Genomic DNA, 22,203 nt, shown 5'->3' on the forward strand with positions numbered 1-22,203 from the left:
TTGAATCCTGATACGATCATTCACTAAGCTGCCGAGTTTTGCACAATCGTTTTTTCCGATGTCGATGTGATTCGTAATATCAGGCAGTGCTTTACGGGAGTGATGAGTAAAACACTGCCTGACAAAACACAAGGAATTCCGGCCGGATCTGTGAGATCCATGCAGGGCTTCATTGTGTACCTTAAAAAGTTGATTAAAGTCTTAAAAAATCTGAAAAAAATTGCGTGGGTTCCCCCCTCCTAAGCACAACCAGCCTCGGGCTCTTTGAGCCGGTCCTGGTTGAAAAAATATGGGGGAAAAAATGACAGGGGTTCCCCCATATTTAATCAACCAGCACCGGGCTCTGCGCCTGGTCCTGGTTCCAAAAATACGGGGGACAAAAAGCGTAGGGGTCCCCCGTATTTTTGAAACCAGCACCGGGCTCCACTAGCCAGGTACATAATGCCACAGCCGGGGGACACTTTTATACTGGTCCCTGCGGCCCTGGCATTACATACCCAACTAGTCACCCCTGGCTGGGGTACCCTGGAGGAGTGGGAACCCCTTAAATCAAGGGGCCCCCTCCAGCCACCCAAGGGCCAGGGGTGAAGCCGAGGCTGTCCTCCCTATCCAAGGGCGGCGGATGGGGGGCTGATAGCCTTTTGAAAAAATGTGAATATTGTTTTTAGTAGCAGTACTACAAGTCCCAGCAAGCCTCCCCCGCAAGCTGGTACTTGGAGAACCACAAGTACCAGCATGCGGTGGAAATCCGGGCCCGCTGGTACCTGTAGTACTAGTACTAAAAAAATACCCCCAAAAAAACAGGACACACACACCGTGAAAGTATAAGTTTATTACATACATGCACACCTCCATACATACATACTTACCTATGTTCCCACGAGGCTCGGTCCTCTTCTCCATGTAGAATCCTTGGGGTACCTGTGAAAAAAATTATACTCACATAATCCAGTGTAGAATCAGACCTTTGTATAATCCACGTACTTGGCAAAATAATAAAACGGAAACCCGACCACGCACTGAAAGGGGTCCCATGTTTACACATGGGACCCCTTTCCCCGACTGCCAGGAACCCCCTGACTCCTGTCAAAGAGGGTCCCTTCAGCCAATCAGGGAGCGCCACGTCGTGGCACTCTCCTGATTGGCTGTGTGCTCCTGTAGTGTCTGTCAGGCTGCACACGGCACAGATACAATGTAGCGCCTATGCGCTCCATTGTAGCCAATGGTGGGAACTTTGCGGTCAGCGGTTCCTGGCAGTCGGGGAAAGGGGTCCCATGTGTAAACATGGGACCCCTTTCAGTGCGTGGTCGGGTTTCCGTTTTATTATTTTGCCAAGTACGTGGATTATACAAAGGTCTGATTCTACACTGGATTATGTGAGTATAATTTTTTTCACAGGTACCCCAAGGATTCTACATGGAGAAGAGGACTGAGCCTCGTGGGAACATAGGTAAGTATGTATGTATGTATGTATGTATGTATGTATGGAGGTGTGCATGTATGTAATAAACTTATACTTTCACGGTGTGTGTGTCCTGTTTTTTTTTAGGTTATTTTTTTAGTAGTAGTACTACAGGTACCAGCGGGCCCGGATTTCCACCGCATGCTGGTACTTGTGGTTCTCCAAGTACCAGCTTGCGGGGGAGGCTTGCTGGGACTTGTAGTACTGCTACTAAAAACAATATTCAAATTTTTTCAAAAGGCTATCAGCCCCCCATCCGCCGCCCTTGGATGGGGGGGGACAGCCTCGGGCTTCACCCCTGGCCCTTGGGTGGCTGGAAGGGGGGGGACCCCTTGATTTAAGGGGTTCCCACTCATCCAGGGTACCCCGGCCAGGGGTGACTAGTTGGGTATGTAATGCCAGGGCCGCAGGGACCAGTATAAGTGTCCCCCGGCTGTGGCATTATGTACCTGGCTAGTGGAGCCCGGTGCTGGTTTCAAAAATACGGGGGACCCCTACGCTTTTTGTCCCCCGTATTTTTGGAACCAGGACCAGGCGCAGAGCCCGGTGCTGGTTGATTAAATATGGGGGAACCCCTGTCATTTCCCCCCCCATATTTTTCCAACCAGGATCGGCTCAAAGAGCCCGAGGCTGGTTATGCTTAGGAGGGGGGACCCCACGCAATTTTTTTTCCAGTTTTTACACTAAACAGACCCTTTCCCATAGATAGCCATGCACAGATCTCACTGATCCGTGCATGGTTATCCAAACTCGACTGGAAAAAGCAGGTCTATTTTTTTGCTGCTTTTTTTAACGAATCTAAAAAAAAACAGACCCGCACTTGAGCACTCAGAAACTAACACCCAAATACGAATGAATAGTGAATGCCCGTATTGTATGAAATAACAGCCGTGTTTGACCGATGGTCTATTCATTCGTATTTCGGAACTTTGCAAATCAAACCATTACGAATAGTCCAAACACTGCCGAGATTGGTGCTTAGTGAATTCCCAGATTGGGATTTAGAAAAAAACCCACAAATCGGACAAACTCGGATTTTTAGTAAATACTGGCCAATATATTTATTAGTGGCCAGCCATAATAGTAAAACTGACAGGTGAAGTGAATAACATTGATTATTTCGTTGCAATGGAGTTTGTGAAGGGGTGGGGTGTGGCAGCAGGTGAACACTCAGTTGATGTGTTGGAAGCAGAAAATATGGGCAAGGTGTAAGGAGTTGAGTATCTTTGACAAAGGCCAAATTGTGGTGGCTGGACAACTAGGGTGTTTCAGTGCACCCAAAGCATAATCCGCTATAAACGGGCTGCGAAAGACGCAATCCGAACCCATGTGTTTTCGAGCGATCGTGGGTTTGTTTTCAGCCTGTAATAAAATACCACGATAATGACCATCGTTCATTAACCGCGATAGCCTGCTGTTTTCTCCTGCCAAAAATGGATTGGCTCTAAATGGATTCCCCCCAATTCTAAACACAGAGCTGCTATATACTGCAGGGCTTTCCTTTTTTCACCCAGAATATAAACATTTTCTTAAATTTTGCAGATTAATTCGCTGATAGTGTACTAAGTATTTAGATTTAGTATAGCATGTAAAACACATATTTAATTAAAAAAGTCACATGGCGCAGCTAAATCCGTGGTTTACCAAACTGAGCTATTTAGCCCGATCTGAGGATAAGTGGACACTTTTTACTTAATTTGGTATTTGTTAAGGTATAATCTATTGTTTTCCCAATTTAATGGCTAATGTCCTTACATCTAAGTCTTATTTTAACATACTATTTATTATTATGTCTTACTAGCATCTGATGTATTTTCTATGTGGATTCAGCAGTGTGAAGAAAAGTTAAACAGTGAGTAGATCTGCTACTTGGGTAGAAATGTTACTTATTTGATATTTAAGTACTGTATGTAATTTCACTTTAACTTTGTATTACCTCCTGGGTGGAGATGAAGGGGTTTATACGGGAAAGCTGCAATTCTCTTACTGCTTGGCATGTTATAGGCATGTAGAGGTGTGGATGCTCCTCTTGCCTGAACTTCCCATGCACCTTTATAGGACCTTATGTGGCAAAGCCATTGTGTGGAAGAGGCAGAGTGGTATGGTCAGTGGATTCAAGCCTAGCATGCTTTCAGTCTCCTAGAACACCTTCAGCTCCACCACCATGTTTAGTTTTGTGCACTGCTCTTAAAGTGTGTTTGTTATCACCGTCTTCTGCAAGATTAAGAGGCAAGATGCTATGCTAATCAGTGGGATTACTGACATGCAATCTATAATGTATTGAAAAGACATCTCATCACAGTTGCGCATAGACATACAATCTGACAGGGAATGGGAAGTTAGGGAAATATGCACGGCAGTCCCTGGGGGAGAAAACTTTTTTTTAGCATTAAATTGTAGTTGCCAGGTTTTTGGCAATTTTTCAAGTGTACCTAGGTCATCAATCATTTGTTTTATATCTCCCAGTGTGTCAACCCTGTTGCATATCTTTGTATTATCTGCAAAAAAAACCACTTTCCCTTCAATACAATTTGCAGTGTCACCAACAAAGATATTAAAGAACATTGGTCCAAGTACCCTGGGCTACTCCACTGGTAACCTTTCCCTTCATAGATTGCACTCCATTTACTACAACTGTCTATTTTCTATCATGCAACCAGGTTCTTATACATTTAACTGGTTTATAATCCAATCCCATGCTTTTGAGTTTATTTAGCTGTCTGCGATATTGGACCCCAATGCCTTACTAAAGTCTAGATATGCTACATCTACAGTCCCCCCTTGATCTATTATTTTCTTCACAGAGTAAAAAAAAAAAAAAAAAAAAGTCAACAAGTAGTTTGATTTAAGATATTCCACAACTCTTTCTTTTTTGCAAATTATTTTTATTGTACAGTTTACACATAGATACAGTACAAGTTAAGTAACATGACAAAATCACAAGCAAAGTGACATGTGAAAACTAAACCTCATATCATTAATAGCGGTTACACGAGGACCTGTTTGTAACTGAGATGGACTTTCCTTCAGAAGACGCATTACAAACCGCAGGTACATAAAACACTAAAATTGGTATAAGAAGAAGGAGGAGTATGGAAATATGGATGGAAAGAAAAAAGGGGACAAAAACAAGAAGAGAAGAAGACCGAAAGAAAGCTTCGGATTTCCTGGACCTAAAACAAAAGTAATAAGGGGTATAATTAAGCATTGCCCCGAAATGAAGAATACCTCCTAATGAAGTGATTTATAGTGATATGATTCCTTATACATCAACCATGGGTACCATATGGCAGCGGAGACCTTATTTTTTACAGCTAAAGAAGAAACAAGGTCATCCATAACCATAGAGTGCACCATTCAGGCATAGTAGGAACAACATTAGATTTCCAGTGGACTGGAATAACTGCCTTTGAAGCACTAAGAATATGGCGGGGCAATGTCTTTCTATATAATGACTTAGGTCTGCGCTAAAGGTTCAGCAACCAGAAACTAGGGCAAAAAGGTAAGTTCTCCTGCATAATGTTTCTAACCACCTTCTGCTAATAAGGTTTAAGGAGAGGACAGTCCAGTCCCACCAGATATGTAGTGGAGTTCCCACTGCCAACATGCATCTCCATAATATGTTTGGGACCCCACACAACTTTTTTTTTATGTATATACTTTTTACATTACTTTCCTTACTACAGATGTAAGGCTTACAGGTCTGTAGTTACTTGATTCTTCCTTGCTTCCACTATTGTGCAGTGGAACTACAGTTGCTCTTTTCCAGTGCTCTGGAATTGCAAATGTATCTTGTGTCTGGTTGAATAATTCTGTTAATGGTGCTACCAGTACATCTTTTAGCCCTTTTAGTATCCTTGGATGTATCCCATCTGGCCCCATTGATCTATCCACTTTTAGTTTTGAGAGTTCTGTTAGGCCTTTTTCCTATTTAAATGTACTTTCATCTACCTTATTTTTATGAATGTCATTGCAACTTAACTGTGGCCCCTTCCCTTCTACAGTGAATACTGAGCAAAAAAAAATATTCAGGTCTGCTATTGCCTTGTCTCACTCCACCAAATTCTTACTCTGTATTATAGTAAGTTTTATTATTCCTACATTTGATTTTCCCCTTTCACTTATATTCTTTAAAAAAAAAAAGGTTTTGCCACCTTTAACTCCTGAATGAGCCATTTTCTCCTCCACTTCTGCCTTTGCCATCTAATTACTTTGTTTGCCTTCTTTCGTCTGGCTAGGTACACCTCTTTGTTGTTGTTATTTTGAGTCCATTTGTATTTCCTAAAGGCCATCTTTTTTGTTTTCACACTAGTTGGTACATCTTTTGTGAACCACACTGGCTTCCTTTTCCTGATGCTTTTCCTAACCCTTTTGATACAGCGGTCTGTTGCCTTTAGTATTGCACTTTTTAGTTTTTTCCATCTCTCCCGCACTCCTTTCAAGTTCCTCTAATTCGCCAATGAATCGCTTAAACATCTCCCCATTTTTGCAAATTCAGCCTTTCTAAAAATCCAGCACCTTTGTTTTTGTGTGATAGGAGTTGGATCCTGTCTTTATACTAAACCATACTGCAAGATCACTGGAGTGGAAAGAGGAAGCAGATCCTGCTTGTGGGCCTGCCTATATCATTGCAGCAGCCATTTTAGTGCATGTGCTGACTGCCTGCTGTCCTGGTCTCATTCCCTGAGAGGTTGTGCTGTGTGGCCGTAAGGTGGGTGGTACCATGTGGAGACCTCTCCAACATTTAGCCCTCTCTGGCTTTCCACCTCCTGCCGGAGCTTACATTGAGCACCGGCAGTAATGCCCGACCCTCTCGCCCTCCTGCCGCAGCTTACATTGAGCACCGGCAGTAATGCCCGACCCTATCGCCCTCCTGCCGGAGCTTACATTGAGCACAGGCAGTGATGCCCGACTCCCCCCTCTCCCCCTCCTTCCGGAGCTTACATTGAGCACCGGCAGTAATGCCCGACACTCTCGCTCTCCTGCCGGAGCTTACATTGAGCACAGGCAGTGATGCCGGCCCTCCCCTCTCCCTCTCCTGCCGGAGCTTATGTTGAGCACGAGCAGTGCAATACATTCCTATTTAAAAGCCCAGGCAATAAATTGGCTTACAAAAACAAGCATTAAATACCAACATGGCAGACAACAGAATCTTTACAAAGGAAAAGAAAAGCTTTTTTAAATGACGTATACAATGCAATGCTATTTCATTCACATCCGATGGGAGTAATGGTTGTTCACACTACCTGTATCAACTAATAAACAGTTACTCTAATCAGTTGCAATTGTCCAAGTGCTCAGCATTTGCTGAGAGCAGTTTAAATATTATAACATCAGCATTGCACTACAATGCTTTGAGAAAAATGCAATGGGTCAAAATTAGTTGGCATGGAGGTGCCCTGATCTTGCGGTTTCCTTGGTGTTCCTCCAGTTTTATGGTAGCCGTCTAATAATTTCTCTTAGCCTGGGCTGTTTTCATCTGGAGGAAAAACACTGTTTTGAGAGGCCTCATTTACATCCTATATGGTAGGGGGCCATTTTGAACTATTTGAAGATGATGTTTCTCATTTTCTTTTTTACCACTGCTGTAAAAGTCTCCCCCTGGAACAGCCTGTCCGGCAGTAATTAGCAGGCAGAGCTACCTATAGGAAACCACTGCATCCCTGCAGCACTTAAGTAAATCTGACACTGAATTTGACTGTTGGTGACTTCTTGTCAGTTCTTCAATTTCAAAGAAGAACAGCTAATCTGGGTGATTATATCACTTTTAAATTAGTTGCTAAATGTTATGGAACAAAACTCCATTCAGTCAAGAAAATGGTCAATTCTGATATAGATGATTGGGGTGTTCTGTAACATGTACATAAATACACGTGTAAAGCATATCTTTTATGCGTCTTTTTTTTTTTTTTCCCCCCCTAATTATTATTCTCCTATCCTTTCTAATTTTCAGGTTCCTCAAGTTGTGAATTGGTAAGCTTTGTACTTCTTTTTTTTGTTAGTTTTAATCTTTTTTTATTATGAAACACCACAGTATATCGGTTTAACTTTGTCAAAGTCCTTTGCTTTTGACACCTATATTAAGATTCACACACAACATATTTAACAAACTATATCTGCCCCTTGCTGAAACAGCTCTATTGATTGCATTGTCATGTACCAAACAATGCTAAATGTAGTGCCCTGTTTGAGGGCTTTGTATGTGGTAGCAGGAGTAAGGGAGGTAGTCTCCTTAGTTGGTGTCTTGTGGCACTTATATAATATATAATAACTGTCCATATCAAGAATACAAGCAATTTCAGACAATGACTGACCTTTTGTGTTATGTATTAGATCCTGCATGCAACAAGTAGTAGTTATGTTTTTATTTAATGTTGATGGCAAAATAATAAACTAAACCAGCAAGTTTTAATGTAGCCCATACACTTGTGAGATAATCGGTGCTATCCTTCGATTTCGAACGCATCTGTGAGAGAAATCGAAGGATTGTATGCACATTTTAGGTACCTTGCGATGCGATGCGCAGGCACGCCGGTCGAATCTCGTGTCTCAAGATAGTATGCGCTGCACTTAATTTCTCATACGTCCTAGAGTAGGGGTGGGTAACATGCGGCCCGCGGGCCGGATGCGTCCCGCGGACCGATCCTGCCTGGCCCGCTGTCCCCACCAGAGTGCAATGACAAGCGGCCCGACAGGCCGCTTGTCATTGCACTGCTCTCAGACACGGAGCCGCTGAGGAAATCCCGGTCACGTCACACGGTCAGCTGACCGGGATTTCCTCTGTTATCATGCGCTGGGGGGCACGGGGGGCGGGCACTGCAGTGAGCAGGAGCGGCGGCTGAGAAGCGGCAGCCAGTGAGAAGCGGCGGGCAGCGTGCGGGAGAAGGAGAGGCCACATCAGCAGTGACTCCGGGCGGCAGCAGCAGCAGCAGCGCGGATCATCGGACAGGTGGGATCGTCTTCCACTGTGACAAACAGGTAAACCCCCTGTCCAGCCAGCCACTGTGTAAAAAAGGGGACGCTGTCTGCCGTAATGTGTAAAAAAGGGACTCTTTTTGAGTATTTTGTGTGTGGCCCTCAAATATTCGCTGGAAGTGTTAAGCGGTCCCCCAGCTGAAATAATTGCCCACCCCTGTCCTAGAGGATGCTGGGATCATCATAGAACCATGGGGTATAGACGGGATCCAAAGGAGACATGGGCACTTTAAGACTTTGAAAGGGTGTGAACTGGCTCCTCCCTCTATGCCCCTCCTCCAGACTCCAGTTTTAGAATTGTGCCCAGGGAGGCTGGACGCACTACAGGGAGCTCTACTGAGTTTCTCTGAAAAATACTTTTTTGTTAGGTTTTTTTATGTTCAGGGAGGCTGCTGGCAACAGTCTCCCTGCTTCGTGGGACTTAGGGGAGAGAAGTATGACCCACTTCCAGTGAGATCAAGGGCTCTGCTTCTGGCTACAGGACACCATTAGCTCCTGAGGGTGCTGATCGCTGGGTACGCCTAGATGCTCACTCCCGCAGCCGGCCGTCACCCCCTTTCAGAGCCAGAAGACAGGTGAGTAACCGAAGAAAAGAAGACTTCAGCTTCACTGACGGCATTTTCTGAGGTACCGCGCAGCGGGCAGACGCTGCGCATCGAGCTCCCACACACAGCACTGCGGGGGGGGGGGTCCCCAGGGCAGCTAAAATCATCCTCATTATTCCGCTGGCAAGAGGGGACATTAGTGCCACTGCACTGTCCTAACCCCCGCCAGTATAAATATCAGAAAAAGAGGGACAGAAGCGTGCCATTAAGGGGGCGGAGCTTCTTCCTCACAGCTCACGGCGCCATTTCCTCTCCGCAGGCTGCAGAGACGCTGGTCCTCCTCACACTGACAAGTACCAGGGGTACAAAACGGGGGGGGGGGGGGGAGGCAGGTCAATTGGAGCAGTATATATGTGATTGTAAAAGCGCTTTAGGTCTGAGGCAAATTCTTGGTGATTTCAGACCCATTGATTTAGCGCTGGGTTGTGAGCTGGCAAATCCCCTCTGTGTCTCTCTGACAGACTTTACTGTGGGTCTGTCCCCTATATGCCTGGTGTGTCTGTGGGTGTTTGGTGCACGTGTGTCGACATGTCTGAGGTTGAAGGCTCTTCCCAGGAGGAGGCTGTATTAGGGACACAAACGGCTGCGGGGGTGACCCTGTCAACACCGCCGACGCCGGATTGGGTAAATGTGTTGAACCCCTTGAATGCTAATGTGGCTCTTATTAGTAAGAGGCTAGATAAGTCTGAGTCTCAGACCCAGGCGTGGAAGAAATCTGTAGAAGATATGTTATTGCAAAGTCAGGTCCCCTCAGGGTTGCAGAAACGTACACTGACCCAGTTGGCAGACACTGAAACCGACACGGACTCTGATTCTAGTGTCGACTATAGCGATTCCAGATTAGATCCAAAATTGGCAAAGAGCATTCAGTACATGATTGTGGCTGTTAAAGAAGTACAGGTTGAGTATCCCTTATCCAAAATGCTTGGGACCCGGAAGTATTTTGGATATTGGATTTTTCCGTATTTTGGAATAATTGCATACCATAATGAGATATCGTGATTGGACCTAAGTCTAAGCACAGAAGGCATTTATGTTTGATGTACACCTTATACACACAGCCTGAAGGTCATTTTAGCTAATATTTTTAATAACTTTGTGCATTAAACAAAGTGTGTGTACATTCACACAATTCATTTATGTTTCATATACACCTTATACACACAGCCTGAAGGTCATTTAATACAATATTTTTAATAGCTTTGTGTATTAAACAAAGTTTGTATACATTGAGCCATCAGAAAACAAATGTTTCACTATTTCGCTCTCGCTCAAAAAATTCTGTATTTCGGAATATTCCGTGTGAGGATACGGATTCTTAGATCACTCAGGTAAACAGTTTAGTAAAGTGGCAAATGCCCTTTATTGTAAAAATACACACGCAGTACACAAAACAGTAACTATTACATGCCAGGATGGTATCTTACTTACTAAGTCCCCACAGTAGTTTAGAATTACAGTCTACTGCCAGCCTGCCAGCAGTAGTTCTGAGTCCCCTGGTCTGGGATACCAGCTCACACAGTGCCCTTTTCCACTGATGGCACCGCAATGCCTAGTCGGTGTCTCCACTACAGAGGTACATCCACTCTCTCTGTCCTTCTGTGTAGATCTCCCCCTCAGTGCACGTCCAGTAGCCTCTTGAAACCAGCGGATCCCAACAATGCTTCTAGGCCTCACACAATTCATTTATGTTTCATATACACCTTATACACACAGCCTGAAGGTCATTTAATACAATATTTTTAATAGCTTTGTGTATTAAACAAAGTTTGTATACATTGAGCCATCAGAAAACAAAGGTTTCACTATTTCGCTCTCGCTCAAAAAATTCTGTATTTCGGAATACTCCGTATTTCGGAATATTTGGATATGGGATACTCAACCTGTACTACATATCACTGAGGACCCGGCTGTCCCTGATAAAAGGGTCTGTATGTATAAGGAAAGGAAACCTGAGGTGACGTTTCCTCCCTCTCATGAACTGAACACGCTATTTGAAAAAGTCTGGGAAGGTCCTGACAAAAAGTTTCAGATTCCCAAAAGAATTACGGTAGCTTATCCGTTTCCCTCGGCGGGGGAAAAGTGGGAGTCACCCCCCACTGTGGACAAGGCACTGTCACGTTTGTCTAAAAAGGTGGCTCTCCCGTCACCTGAGATGGCGGCCCTTAAGGATCCTGCGAATCGTAAACAAGAAACTAAGGTTAAAGTCCATTTATGCGACCACAGGTACGCTACTCAGACCTGTCATTGCGTCTGCGTGGGTAAGTAGTGCTATCGAAAAGTGGGCAGACAACTTGTCTTCTGAAATAGATACCCTAGATAGGTATAGCATCCTCTTAACGCTGGGTTATATCAAGGACGCTGCAGCATACCTTAAGGAAGCTGCAAGAGATATTGGTCTTTTGGGATCACAGGCCAATGCCATGGCGGTCTCAGCTAGACGAGCGTTGTGGATTCACCAATGGAATGCTGATGCTGATTCCAAGAAAAGTATGGAGTCTCTACCATATAATGGTAAGGCCTTATTTGGTGACGGCCTTGATGATTTGGTATCTACAGCTACTGCGGGTAAGTCATCCTTTTTGCCTTATGTTACTCCACAACAAAAGAAAACGCATCACTATCAGATGCAGTCTTTTCGGCCCAATAAATACAGAAAGGGCCGAGGTTCTTCCTTCCTTGCTACTAGAGGAAGTGGAAGAGGTAAACGATCACCAGCTTTGTCAGGCTCCCAGGAGCAGAAGTCCTCCCAGGCTTCCGCCAATTCCACCGCATGACGTTGGGGCTCCTATGCGGAAGTCCGCACCGGTGGGGGCACGTCTCAAACTCTTCAGTCAGTTTTTGGTTCTTTCGGACCTAGACCCATGGGTTTTACAAATAGTATCCCGAGGGTACAAGCTGGAGTTTCAAGACGTTCCCCCTCGCCGTTTTTTCAAATCTGCCTTACCAGCTTCTCTTCCGGACAGGGAGGTAGTTTGCGATGCAATACAAAAGTTGTGTCAAAATCAAGTTGTCGTCCGGGTTCCCCAGTCACAACAGGGAGAAGGTTTTTATTCAAGCCTGTTTGTGACCCCGATGCCGGACGGCTCGGTCAAACCAATCCAAAACCTGAGATCCCTAAATTCTACCTAAAGAAATTCAAATTCAAGATGGAGTCTCTCCGAGCAGTGATCTCCAGTCTGGAGGAAGGGGATTTTATGGTGTCGGTGGACATAAAGGATGCCTACTTACATGTTCCCAATTTTCCTCCGCATCAGGCTTACCTGAGGTTTGCAATTCAGGATTGTCATTACCAATTTCAAACGTTGCCGTTTGGTCTGTTCACGGCTCCGAGGATTTTCACCAAAGTGATGGCGGAGATGATGGTTCTCCTTCGCAGACAAGGAGTCATGATTATCCCATACTTGGACGATCTCCTGATAAAGGCGAGATCCAGGGACCAGTTGGTGCAAAACGTTGCACTCGCCTTGACTGTTCTTCAGCAACATGGTTGGCTCCTAAACTTGCCAAAATCACAGTGGATTCCGAAGACGCGGTTGTCGTTTTTGGGAATGATATTGGACACAGAACTACAGAGAGTCTTTCTTCCAGTGGACAAGGCTCTGGAACTTCTGAGTCTGGTCAAACAAATTCTGAAACCAGCAAGAGTGTCAATCCATAAATGCATTCGGTTGCTGGGGAATATGGTTGCGGCCTACGAGGCCATTCAGTTTGGCAGGTTCCATGCCAGGGTGTTCCAGTGGGACCTGTTGGACAAGTGGTCCGGGTCCCACCTACACATGCACCAGAGGATAATCCTGTCTTCCAAAACCAGGGTATCACTCCTGTGGTGGCTGCACAGCTCTCACCTCCTAGAGCGGCGCAGGTTCGGGATACAGGACTGGATCCTGCTGACCACGGATGCAAGTCTCCGAGGCTGGAGGGCAGTCACAATGGGAGAAAACTTCCAAGGAAGATGGTCAAGTCCGGAAACTTGTCTCCACATAAATGTTCTGGAGTTAAGGGCCATTTACAATGGCCTTCTGCAAGCGGAACATCTTCTTCGAGATCTGCTTGTACTGATCCAGTCGGACAATGTAACAGCAATAGTGCACATAAACCGTCAGGGCGGAACGAAAAGCAGAGCGGCAATGGCAGAAGCCACAAGGATTTTCTGCTGGGCGGAAAAGCATACAAGCGCCCTGTCAGTGATCTTCATTCCAGGAGTGGACAACGGGGAAGCAGACTTCCTCAGCAGACACGATCTCCATCCAGGAGAGTGGGGCCTCCACCAAGAAGTCTTCGCAGAGGTGACAAGTCGTTGGGGAGTTCCTCAAGTAGACATGATGGCATCTCGTCTCAACAAGAAGCTTCAGAGATATTGTTCCAGGTCAAGGGACCCTCAAGCAATTGCAGTGGATGCACTGGTGAAACTGTGGGTGTTTCAGTCGGTGTATGTATTCCCTCCACTTCCTCATTCCAATGGTTCTAAAGATCATAAGAAGAACAAAGATCCGGGCGATCCTCATTGTCCCAGACTGGCCAAGGAGGGCTTGGTATCCAGATCTTCAGGAATAACTCATAGGAGTTCCTGCTCGAGGACCTGTTACAACAGGGGCCATGCGTGTATCAGGACTTACCGCGGCTACGTTTGATGGCATGGCGGTTGAGTGCAAAATCCTAGCCCGTAAGGGTATTCCCAGTGAAGTCATTCCTACACTTATTCAGGCCAGAAAAGGGGTATTGTCTAAACATTACCACTGTATTTGGAGAAAATATGTTTCTTGGTGTGAATCCAAGGGGGCTCCTACGGAAGAGTTTCGGCTAGGACGTTTTCTCCATTTTCTACAAGCAGGTGTGGATGCGGGCCTAAAATTGGGCTCAATTAAGGTATAGATTTCGGCCTTATCGGTTTTCTTTCAGAAACAATTCACCTCCCTTCCAGAAGTTCAGACTTTCGTGAAAGGCGTGTTGCACATCCAACCTTCGTTTGTGCCTCCAGTGGCACCATGGGATCTTAATGTGGTGTTGCAGTTCCTTCAATCACATTGGTTTGAACCTTGACGGACGGTGGAGTTGAAGCATCTGCAAGGCGGGTGTCTAAGTTAACGGCCTTGTCTCACAAGAGCCCTCATTTGATTTTCCATGAAGATAGAGCTGAATTGAGGACACGTCAACAATTTCTACCGAAGGTGGTTTCCTCTTTCCACATGAACCAACCTATTGTGGTGCCTGTGGCAACTGACGTCTTCGCTGAGTCAATATCTCTGGATGTGGTCAGAGCTTTGAAGATTTGTGTCGTCAGAACGGCTCGGATTAGGAAAACAGAGGCTCTGTTTGTCCTGTATGCTCCCAACAAGGTTGGGTGTCCTACTTCCAAGCAGACCATTGCACGCTGGATCTGTAACACGATTCAGCATGCTCATTCCACGGCTGGATTGCCGTTACCGGAATCGGTGAAGGCCCTATGAATGCCAAATTGATTTCTCACAAATATTTAAAATGCCCGCTCTAATATATATTGTGAATGCCTGCGTCTCTTATTACCATATCCCAAGAATGTGCGCTATACATCGCAAAACACTGCATCCCATAAGAGAAAATAATACACCCACACATTATCTGAGTTCCAAAGCTCATTGATGTATATATTTGTTATTAAAAGGATATGGATTAAATATATATTACCAAGTACAGTATACCTATAGTTACATGATTACAACTCACACAGTAAGCAGTTAATACATTAAGTTACATACAGTTACATGCTAGCATACAATACCATTATCCTTAAGTTATATAAATTCATCTTTCCATATCACTCTCTCTCTCTGGAAATAAATACAGGAGCTGATCTGCCAGCAAGTCCATCATCGTCTCAGACCTTACAGCCACTAACTTCCTGTGTGGTCAATGTGTTATCTAGTTTCTGGGGGAGGGATTCACGATGAGTCACCAGTTCCTTTGTATATGCTGAACAGGTTCAGCCTTGGGGACGTCCAAAGGGCTGGCCTGAGTTTCCTGTTCATTGCCTGTTTGGAGTATCTATTGTTCTAATAAAAGTGATTTTAGCTTTTATACATTTAATCATAATTCCGTGTTGCAATGTCCTTCAGCTTAATAACAGGTATCAAATGAATCCACACATTAATCTGGTCGTTTCAATAGTAAACATGACCGGTCTATCTGGTTTCGTTCAAATAATACACATACATGACACCACTTCATTACATAATTCCAAATCACCATTATGTCCGGCGCTTGATATTATTATAATTATGTACTGCATGAAATAAGTGTTGAATCCATCTCTGTGGCATGTCCGTGTAAATGCGGATGTTACCATACATTGCTGTGCTCGCTGCGCGTATTTGCAAGTATAGCGACTTATAATGTGTGTAGTTTGTATGTTCTCTTTATGTAATATTTTTTTGACTTCGACAGCCCATTCTACTAGAAAGGTGGGCTCATCCTGGGCGGCTGCCCGGGGGGTCTCGGCATTGCAACTTTGCCGAACAGCTACTTGGTCGGGATCAAACACATTTGCAAAGTTCTACAAGTTTGACACCTTGGCCGATGAAGACCTTAAGTTTGGTCAATCGGTACTGCAGAGTCATCCGCACTCTCCCGCCCGTACTAGAGCTTTGGTATAACCCCATGGTTCTATGATGACCCCAGCATCCTCTAGGACGTATGAGAAAATAGGATTTTAATACCTACCGGTAAATCCTTTTCTCTTAGTCCGTAGAGGATGCTGGGCGCCCGTCCCAGTGCGTACTGTATCTGCAGTTATTAGTTGTGGTTACACACATGTTGTGTTACGTTATTGTCAGCATGTTGCTGCAATTGTTCATGCCGTTGGCTTGTGTTCTGTTGAATGCCACGTACTGCGGGCATGCTTGAGGTGTGAGCTGGTATGGATCTCACCTTAGTTTAACAATAAATCCTTTCCTCGAAATGTCCGTCTCCCTGGGCACAGTTCCTATAACTTGAGTCTGGAGGAGGGGCATAGAGGGAGGCGCCAGTGCACACCCTTTCAAAGTCTTAAAGTGCCCATGTCTCCTGCAGATCCCGTCTATACCCCATGGTTCTATGATGACCCCAGCATCCTCTACCGACTAAGAGAAAAGGATTTGCTGGTAGGTATTAAAATCCTATTTATCGCATCGCATCGCAGTGCGATTGCATGTGTTTTTAAAATACATGCAATATATCGCAATGCGATGGGCACCCGCCAGGAGCGGCCAGACGCCGCTCCCACTCGGCGGTGACGTGCCCATCACGTGATTACCATGCGATCTATTGCATCATCGCATGGCAGTACAGGTGCGATTTCATCACACCTGAACTGCCGGTGCGATGCCCCTCTATGTTGCGTCACGGGGCATCGCACAAGTGTATGGGCACCATAAATGTGAAACTGGGATAAAAAAGTAAACAAAGCTGTACCTCAGCATATGTGCTATATAATCTAGAATGATTTGTATAACATATGTTAATAGCTCCGCAGTGTTGATGGCTAACAGCTTGCCTCCTTTTTTTCTGACTGCAGTCCACAAACCAGCAGAAAACGTCAAAATACAGGTACTTTGTTTTTTTTTTTTTTAATTGTATAAATAGAATGGTTGAGAAAATGTCTTAAATATGTCTTCTGTAACTCACTTAGACCATATATATTAATGGGGATTGATGAATTAAAACACAAAGGTGAACCTTGCTCTTTCATTGTAAACCAGTATATACAATTCCTTACATTTAGTGTACAAAAAATGTTTTGTTTTTTTTCCCCATGTATAAAATCCTACAAACACATTAGGAAGGCTTTAATAAAAACGAAGCATTGTAAATGTCTCTCTTTCATTGAATAGTCATAACATCAGTAAGAATAGCAAATTCTGAAAAAAATCCCATGACCTCCATAAGTATATAAGTAAGTCACTGGGAGATTTGTATTCGACAGACTAATTTAAATAAATGGTTTGCAGCTTGGTCATCTTGAGACAGCGGTGAGATCACAGTAAGCACAGATCTCTCCCACAGTCCGTGTAGCTGGTTAGTTCATGTTGGGATGAGTTTCTCACCTGGTGACTGTTCGGAATGGTGTTTTGTGTCTTGGCCATACACATTTAAGATTATCTGTTCAACCATCCAACTAGTTGGCTGGTTAAAAAGAAAATCTGGTAATGTATGGGAGCAAATGACAATAGACCATTGGTCCTAAAACACTGGAAACGGACAAAAAAATTTTTTCAGTCAAATTGGTTGAATTCATTTGGAAGGATAATCTTAAGGTGTATTGCCGGCTTAAGAAATGTAGGCAGACTATCTGTTTTGTTTTATAGCTGTATTTCTTCTCTTTGTAAATGCTTGAGGCCATTAAATCTTTCACCTGTGATATTATTTAGAATTATTGTTCAATGCCAGTTCATGTAATGTTAGCCAGGTGCTGCTTTTTTATTTGAAGATCAATTTATAGAATGAGTTCTTTCCATTAACTCTAAAATTATAACTCTTACTCAAAAAATCTTAAGTAGAGTGGGTTTTCTCCGGGTACTCCGGTTTCCTCCCACAATCCAAAGATATACTGGTAGGTCAATTGGCTCACGTCAAAAATTATCCCTAGTGTGTGCATGTACATGGGCAGACTAGATGGGCCGAGTGGTTATTATCTGCCGTCAAATTATGCGATTCTATGAGTGTGCTGATCGGCTCCCATTAGATATGTGATTCCTAAACTCGGTCTTCAACGTCCCGCAATAGTTCACATTTTCCAAGTCACCTAGCACAAGTGTATGCATTAATCACTGACACATTTTAAAAGATCCATAGGTGGAGCTAATTATTTCACCTATGATTCTGTGAGGAGACCTGGAAACAGTGAACTATTGGCGGTCCTTGAGGACCGAGTTTGCGAACCACTACTTTAGATGTATAGGTGTAGAGATCTTCCACAGCGACCATATCACCTTAAACGAATTCCTTGTATCCCATCCATAAGAGTTAAGGTTGTTAGAACATGAAGAACTTTCATCTCTGTCTTGTAACACGGAACTAATGTACTGGTTGTCAGTGGTATGACAGTGGAGCAAACACACGTGATTTGGAATCATATCTCTGCATTGTCAAGGCATTGGTTCCCTTCAGCTTAGTCAAAGCAATGATCATTACAGGGATACAAGAAAGCTTTAAAATAATGGGGGTAATTCAGAGTTGATCGCAGCAGCAAATTTGTTAGCAGTTGGGCAAAACCATGTGCACTGCAGGTGTAGCAGATATAACATTTGCATAGATAGGTTTGGGTGGGTTATTTTGTTTCTGTGCAGGGTAAATACTGGCTGCTTTCTTTTTACACTGCAATTTAGATGTCAGTTTGAACACACCACACCCAAATCTAACTCTCTCTGCACATGTTATATCTGCCCCCCCTGTAGTGCACATGGGTTTGTCAAACGGCTAATAAATTTGGTGCTGCGATCAGCTCTGAATTACCCCCAATGTTAGACTGGGTACTACTGTACATGGAATATGTACATCATTATTAAAAGAGGCCTTTCAGAATAGCCAGTAATAAGGAGCAGTTCATCTCTTAACATGCTCTGCAAAATAGCTACATTGCATCCGGAAAGTATTCACAGCTCTTCACTGTTTCCACATTTTGTTATGTTACAGCCTTATTCCAAATTGAATAAATTCATTTTCTCTAACGTCCTAAGTGGATGCTGGGGACTCCGTCAGGACCATGGGGAATAGCGGCTCCGCAGGAGACAGGGCACAAAAGTAAAAGCTTTAGGATCAGGTGGTGTGCACTGGCTCCTCCCCCTATGACCCTCTTCCAAGCCTCAGTTAGATTTTTGTGCCCGGCCGAGAAGGGTGCAATCTAGGTGGCTCTCCTAAAGAGCTGCTTAGAGTAAAAGTTTGTTAGGTTTTTTATTTTCAGTGAGTCCTGCTGGCAACAGGCTCACTGCTACGAGGGACTTAGGGGAGAGAAGTGAACTCACCTGCGTGCAGGATGGATTGGCTTCTTAGGCTACTGGACACCATTAGCTCCAGAGGGAGTCGGAACACAGGTCTCACCCTGGGGTTCGTCCCGGAGCCGCGCCGCCGACCCCCTTGCAGATGCCGAAAAGTGAAGAGGTCCAGAAACGGCGGCAGAAGACTCTTCAGTCTTCATAAGGTAGCGCACAGCACTGCAGCTGTGCGCCATTGTTGTCAGCACACTTCATAGCAGCGGTCACTGAGGGTGCAGGGCGCTGGGGGGGGGCGCCCTGGGCAGCAATGATAGTACCTTATTCTGGCTAAAAATACATCACATATAGCCCCTGGGGGCTATATGGATGTATTTAACCCCTGCCAGGTCTCAGAAAAACGGGAGAAGAAGCCCGCCGAAAAGGGGGCGGGGCCTATTCTCCTCAGCACACAGCGCCATTTTCCCTCACAGAAATGCTGGTGGGAAGGCTCCCAGGCTCTCCCCTGCACTGCACTACAGAAACAGGGTTAAAACAGAGAGGGGGGGCACTTATTTGGCGATATGTATATATATATTAAAATGCTATAAGGGAAAAACACTTATATAAAGGTTGTCCCTGTATAATTATAGTGTTTTTGGTGTGTGCTGGCAAACTCTCCCTCTGTCTCCCCAAAGGGCTAGTGGGGTCCTGTCCTCTATCAGAGCATTCCCTGTGTGTGTGCTGTGTGTCGGTACGTGTGTGTCGACATGTATGAGGACGATGTTGGTGAGGAGGCGGAGCAATTGCCTGAAATGGTGATGTCACTCTCTAGGGAGTCGACACCGGAATGGATGGCTTATTTAAGGAATTACGTGATAATGTCAACACGCTGCAAGGTCGGTTGACGACATGAGACGGCCGGCAAACAAATTAGTACCTGTCCAGGCGTCTCAAACACCGTCAGGGGCTGTAAAACGCTCATTTACCTCAGTCGGTCGACACAGACACAGACACGGACACTGACTCCAGTGTCGACGGTGAAGAAACAAACGTATTTTCCTTTAGGGCCACACGTTACATGTTAAGGGCAGTGAAGGAGGTGTTACATATTTCTGATACTACAAGTACCACAAGAAGGGTATTATGTGGGGTGTGAAAAAACTACCTGTAGTTTTTCCTGAATCAAATAAATTAAATGAAGTGTGTGATGATGCGTGGGTTTCCCCCGATAGAAAATTATTGGCGGTATACCCTTTCCCGCCAGAAGTTAGGGCGCGTTGGGAAACACCCTTTAGGGTGGATAAGGCGCTCACACGCTTATCAAAACAAGTGGCGGTACCGTCTCCAGATAGGGCCGCCCTCAAGGAGCCAGCTGAGAGGCTGGAAAATATCCTAAAAAGGTATATACACACATACTGGTGTTATACTGCGACCAGCGATCGCCTCAGCCTGGATGTGCAGCGCTGGGGTGGCTTGGTCGGATTCCCTGACTGAAAATATTGATACCCTTGACAGGGACAGTATTTTATTGACTATGGAGCATTTAAAGGATGCATTTCTATATATGCGAGATGCACAGAGGGATATTTGCACTCTGGCATCAAGAGTAAGTGCGATGTCCATATCTGCCAGAAGATGTTTATGGACACGACAGTGGTCAGGTGATGCAGATTCCAAACGGCACATGGAAGTATTGCCGTATAAAGGGGAGGAGTTATTTGGGGTCGGTCCATCGGACCTGGTGGCCTCGGCAACAGCTGGAAAATCCACCTTTTTTACCCCAAATCACATCTCAGCAGAAAAAGACACCGTCTTTTCAGCCTCAGTCCTTTCGTCCCCATAAGGGCAAGCGGGCAAAAGGCCAGTCATATCTGCCCAGGGATAGAGGAAAGGGAAGAAGACTGCAGCAGGCAGCCCATTCCCAGGAACAGAAGCCCTCCACAGCTTCTGCCAAGTCCTCAGCATGACGCTGGGGCCGTACAAGCGGACTCAAGTGCGGTGGGGGGTCGTCTCAAGAGTTTCAGCGCGTAGTGGGCTCACTCGCAAGTGGACCCCTGGATCCTACAAGTAGTATCCCAGGGGTACAGACTGGAAATTCGAGACGTCTCCCCCTCGCAGGCTCCTGATGTCTGCTTTACCAACGTCTTCCTCCGACAGGGAGGCAGTATTGGAAACAATTCACAAGCTGTATTCCCAGCAGGTGATAATCAAAGTACCCCTCCTACAACAAGGAAAGGGGTATTATTCCACACTATATTGTGGTACTGAAGCCAGACGGCTCGGTGAGACCTATTCTAAATGGGAAATCTTTGAACACTTACATACAAAGGTTCAAATCAAGATGGAGTCACTCAGAGCAGTGATAGCGAACCAGAAGGGGACTATATGGTGTCCCTGGACATCAAGGATGCTTACCTCCATGTCCCAAATTGCCCTTCTCACCAAGGGTACCTCAGGTTCGTGGTACGGAACTGTCACTATCCGTTTCAGACGCTGCCGTTTGGATTGTCCACGGCACCCCGGGTCTTTACCAAAGTAATGGCCAAAATGATGATTCTTCTTCAAAGAAAAGGCGTCTTAATTATCCCTTACTTGGACTATCTCCTGATTAGGGCAAGGTCCAGAGAACAGTTGGAAGTCGGAGTAGCACTATCTCAAGTAGTTCTACGACAGCACGGGTGGATTCTAAATATCCAAAATCGCAGCCGTTTCCGATGACACGTCTGCTGTTCCTAGGGATGGTTCTGGACACAGTCCAGAAAAAGGTGTTTCTCCCGGAGGAGAAAGCCAGGGAGTTATCCGAGCTAGTCAGGAACCTCCTAAAACCAGGAAAAGTGTCAGTGCATCATTGCACAAGAGTCCTGGGAAAAATGGTGGCTTATTACGAAGCGATTCCATTCGGCAGATTCCACGCAAGAACTTTTCAGTGGGATCTGCTGGACAAATGGTCCGGATCGCATTTTCAGATGCATCAGCGGATAACCCTATCTCCAAGGACAAGGGTGTCTCTCCTGTGGTGGTTACAGAGTGCTCATCTTCTAGAGGGCCGCAGATTCGGCATTCAGGATTGGATGCTGGTGACCACGGAGGCCAGCCTGAGAGGCTGGGGAGCAGTCACACAGGGAAAAAATTTCCAGGGAGTGTGATCAAGTCTGGAGATTTTTCTCCACATAAATATACTGGAGCTAAGGGCAATTTACAATGCTCTAAGCTTAGCAAGACCTCTGCTTCAAGG

General features: G+C 45.1%; 1 protein-coding gene across 5 annotated transcripts in view; it reads left to right on the forward strand.

Annotated features, from left to right (window-relative positions):
• The window catches only part of SUGT1 (SGT1 homolog, MIS12 kinetochore complex assembly cochaperone), a 321,635-nt gene that overhangs the window by 124,713 nt on the left and 174,719 nt on the right, over positions 1–22,203 (forward strand). For all 5 annotated transcript variants that reach the window (XM_063952887.1, XM_063952891.1, XM_063952889.1 and 2 more), the window contains exons 7-9: positions 3,264–3,314; positions 7,416–7,435; positions 16,574–16,605. In XM_063952887.1, coding sequence (XP_063808957.1) covers positions 3,264–3,314; positions 7,416–7,435; positions 16,574–16,605 — 103 coding nt within the window. The remainder of the gene's footprint in view (positions 1–3,263; positions 3,315–7,415; positions 7,436–16,573; positions 16,606–22,203) is intronic.

Source organism: Pseudophryne corroboree, chromosome 2 (assembly GCF_028390025.1).
Source record: "Pseudophryne corroboree isolate aPseCor3 chromosome 2, aPseCor3.hap2, whole genome shotgun sequence".
Lineage (NCBI taxonomy): Eukaryota > Metazoa > Chordata > Amphibia > Anura > Myobatrachidae > Pseudophryne > Pseudophryne corroboree.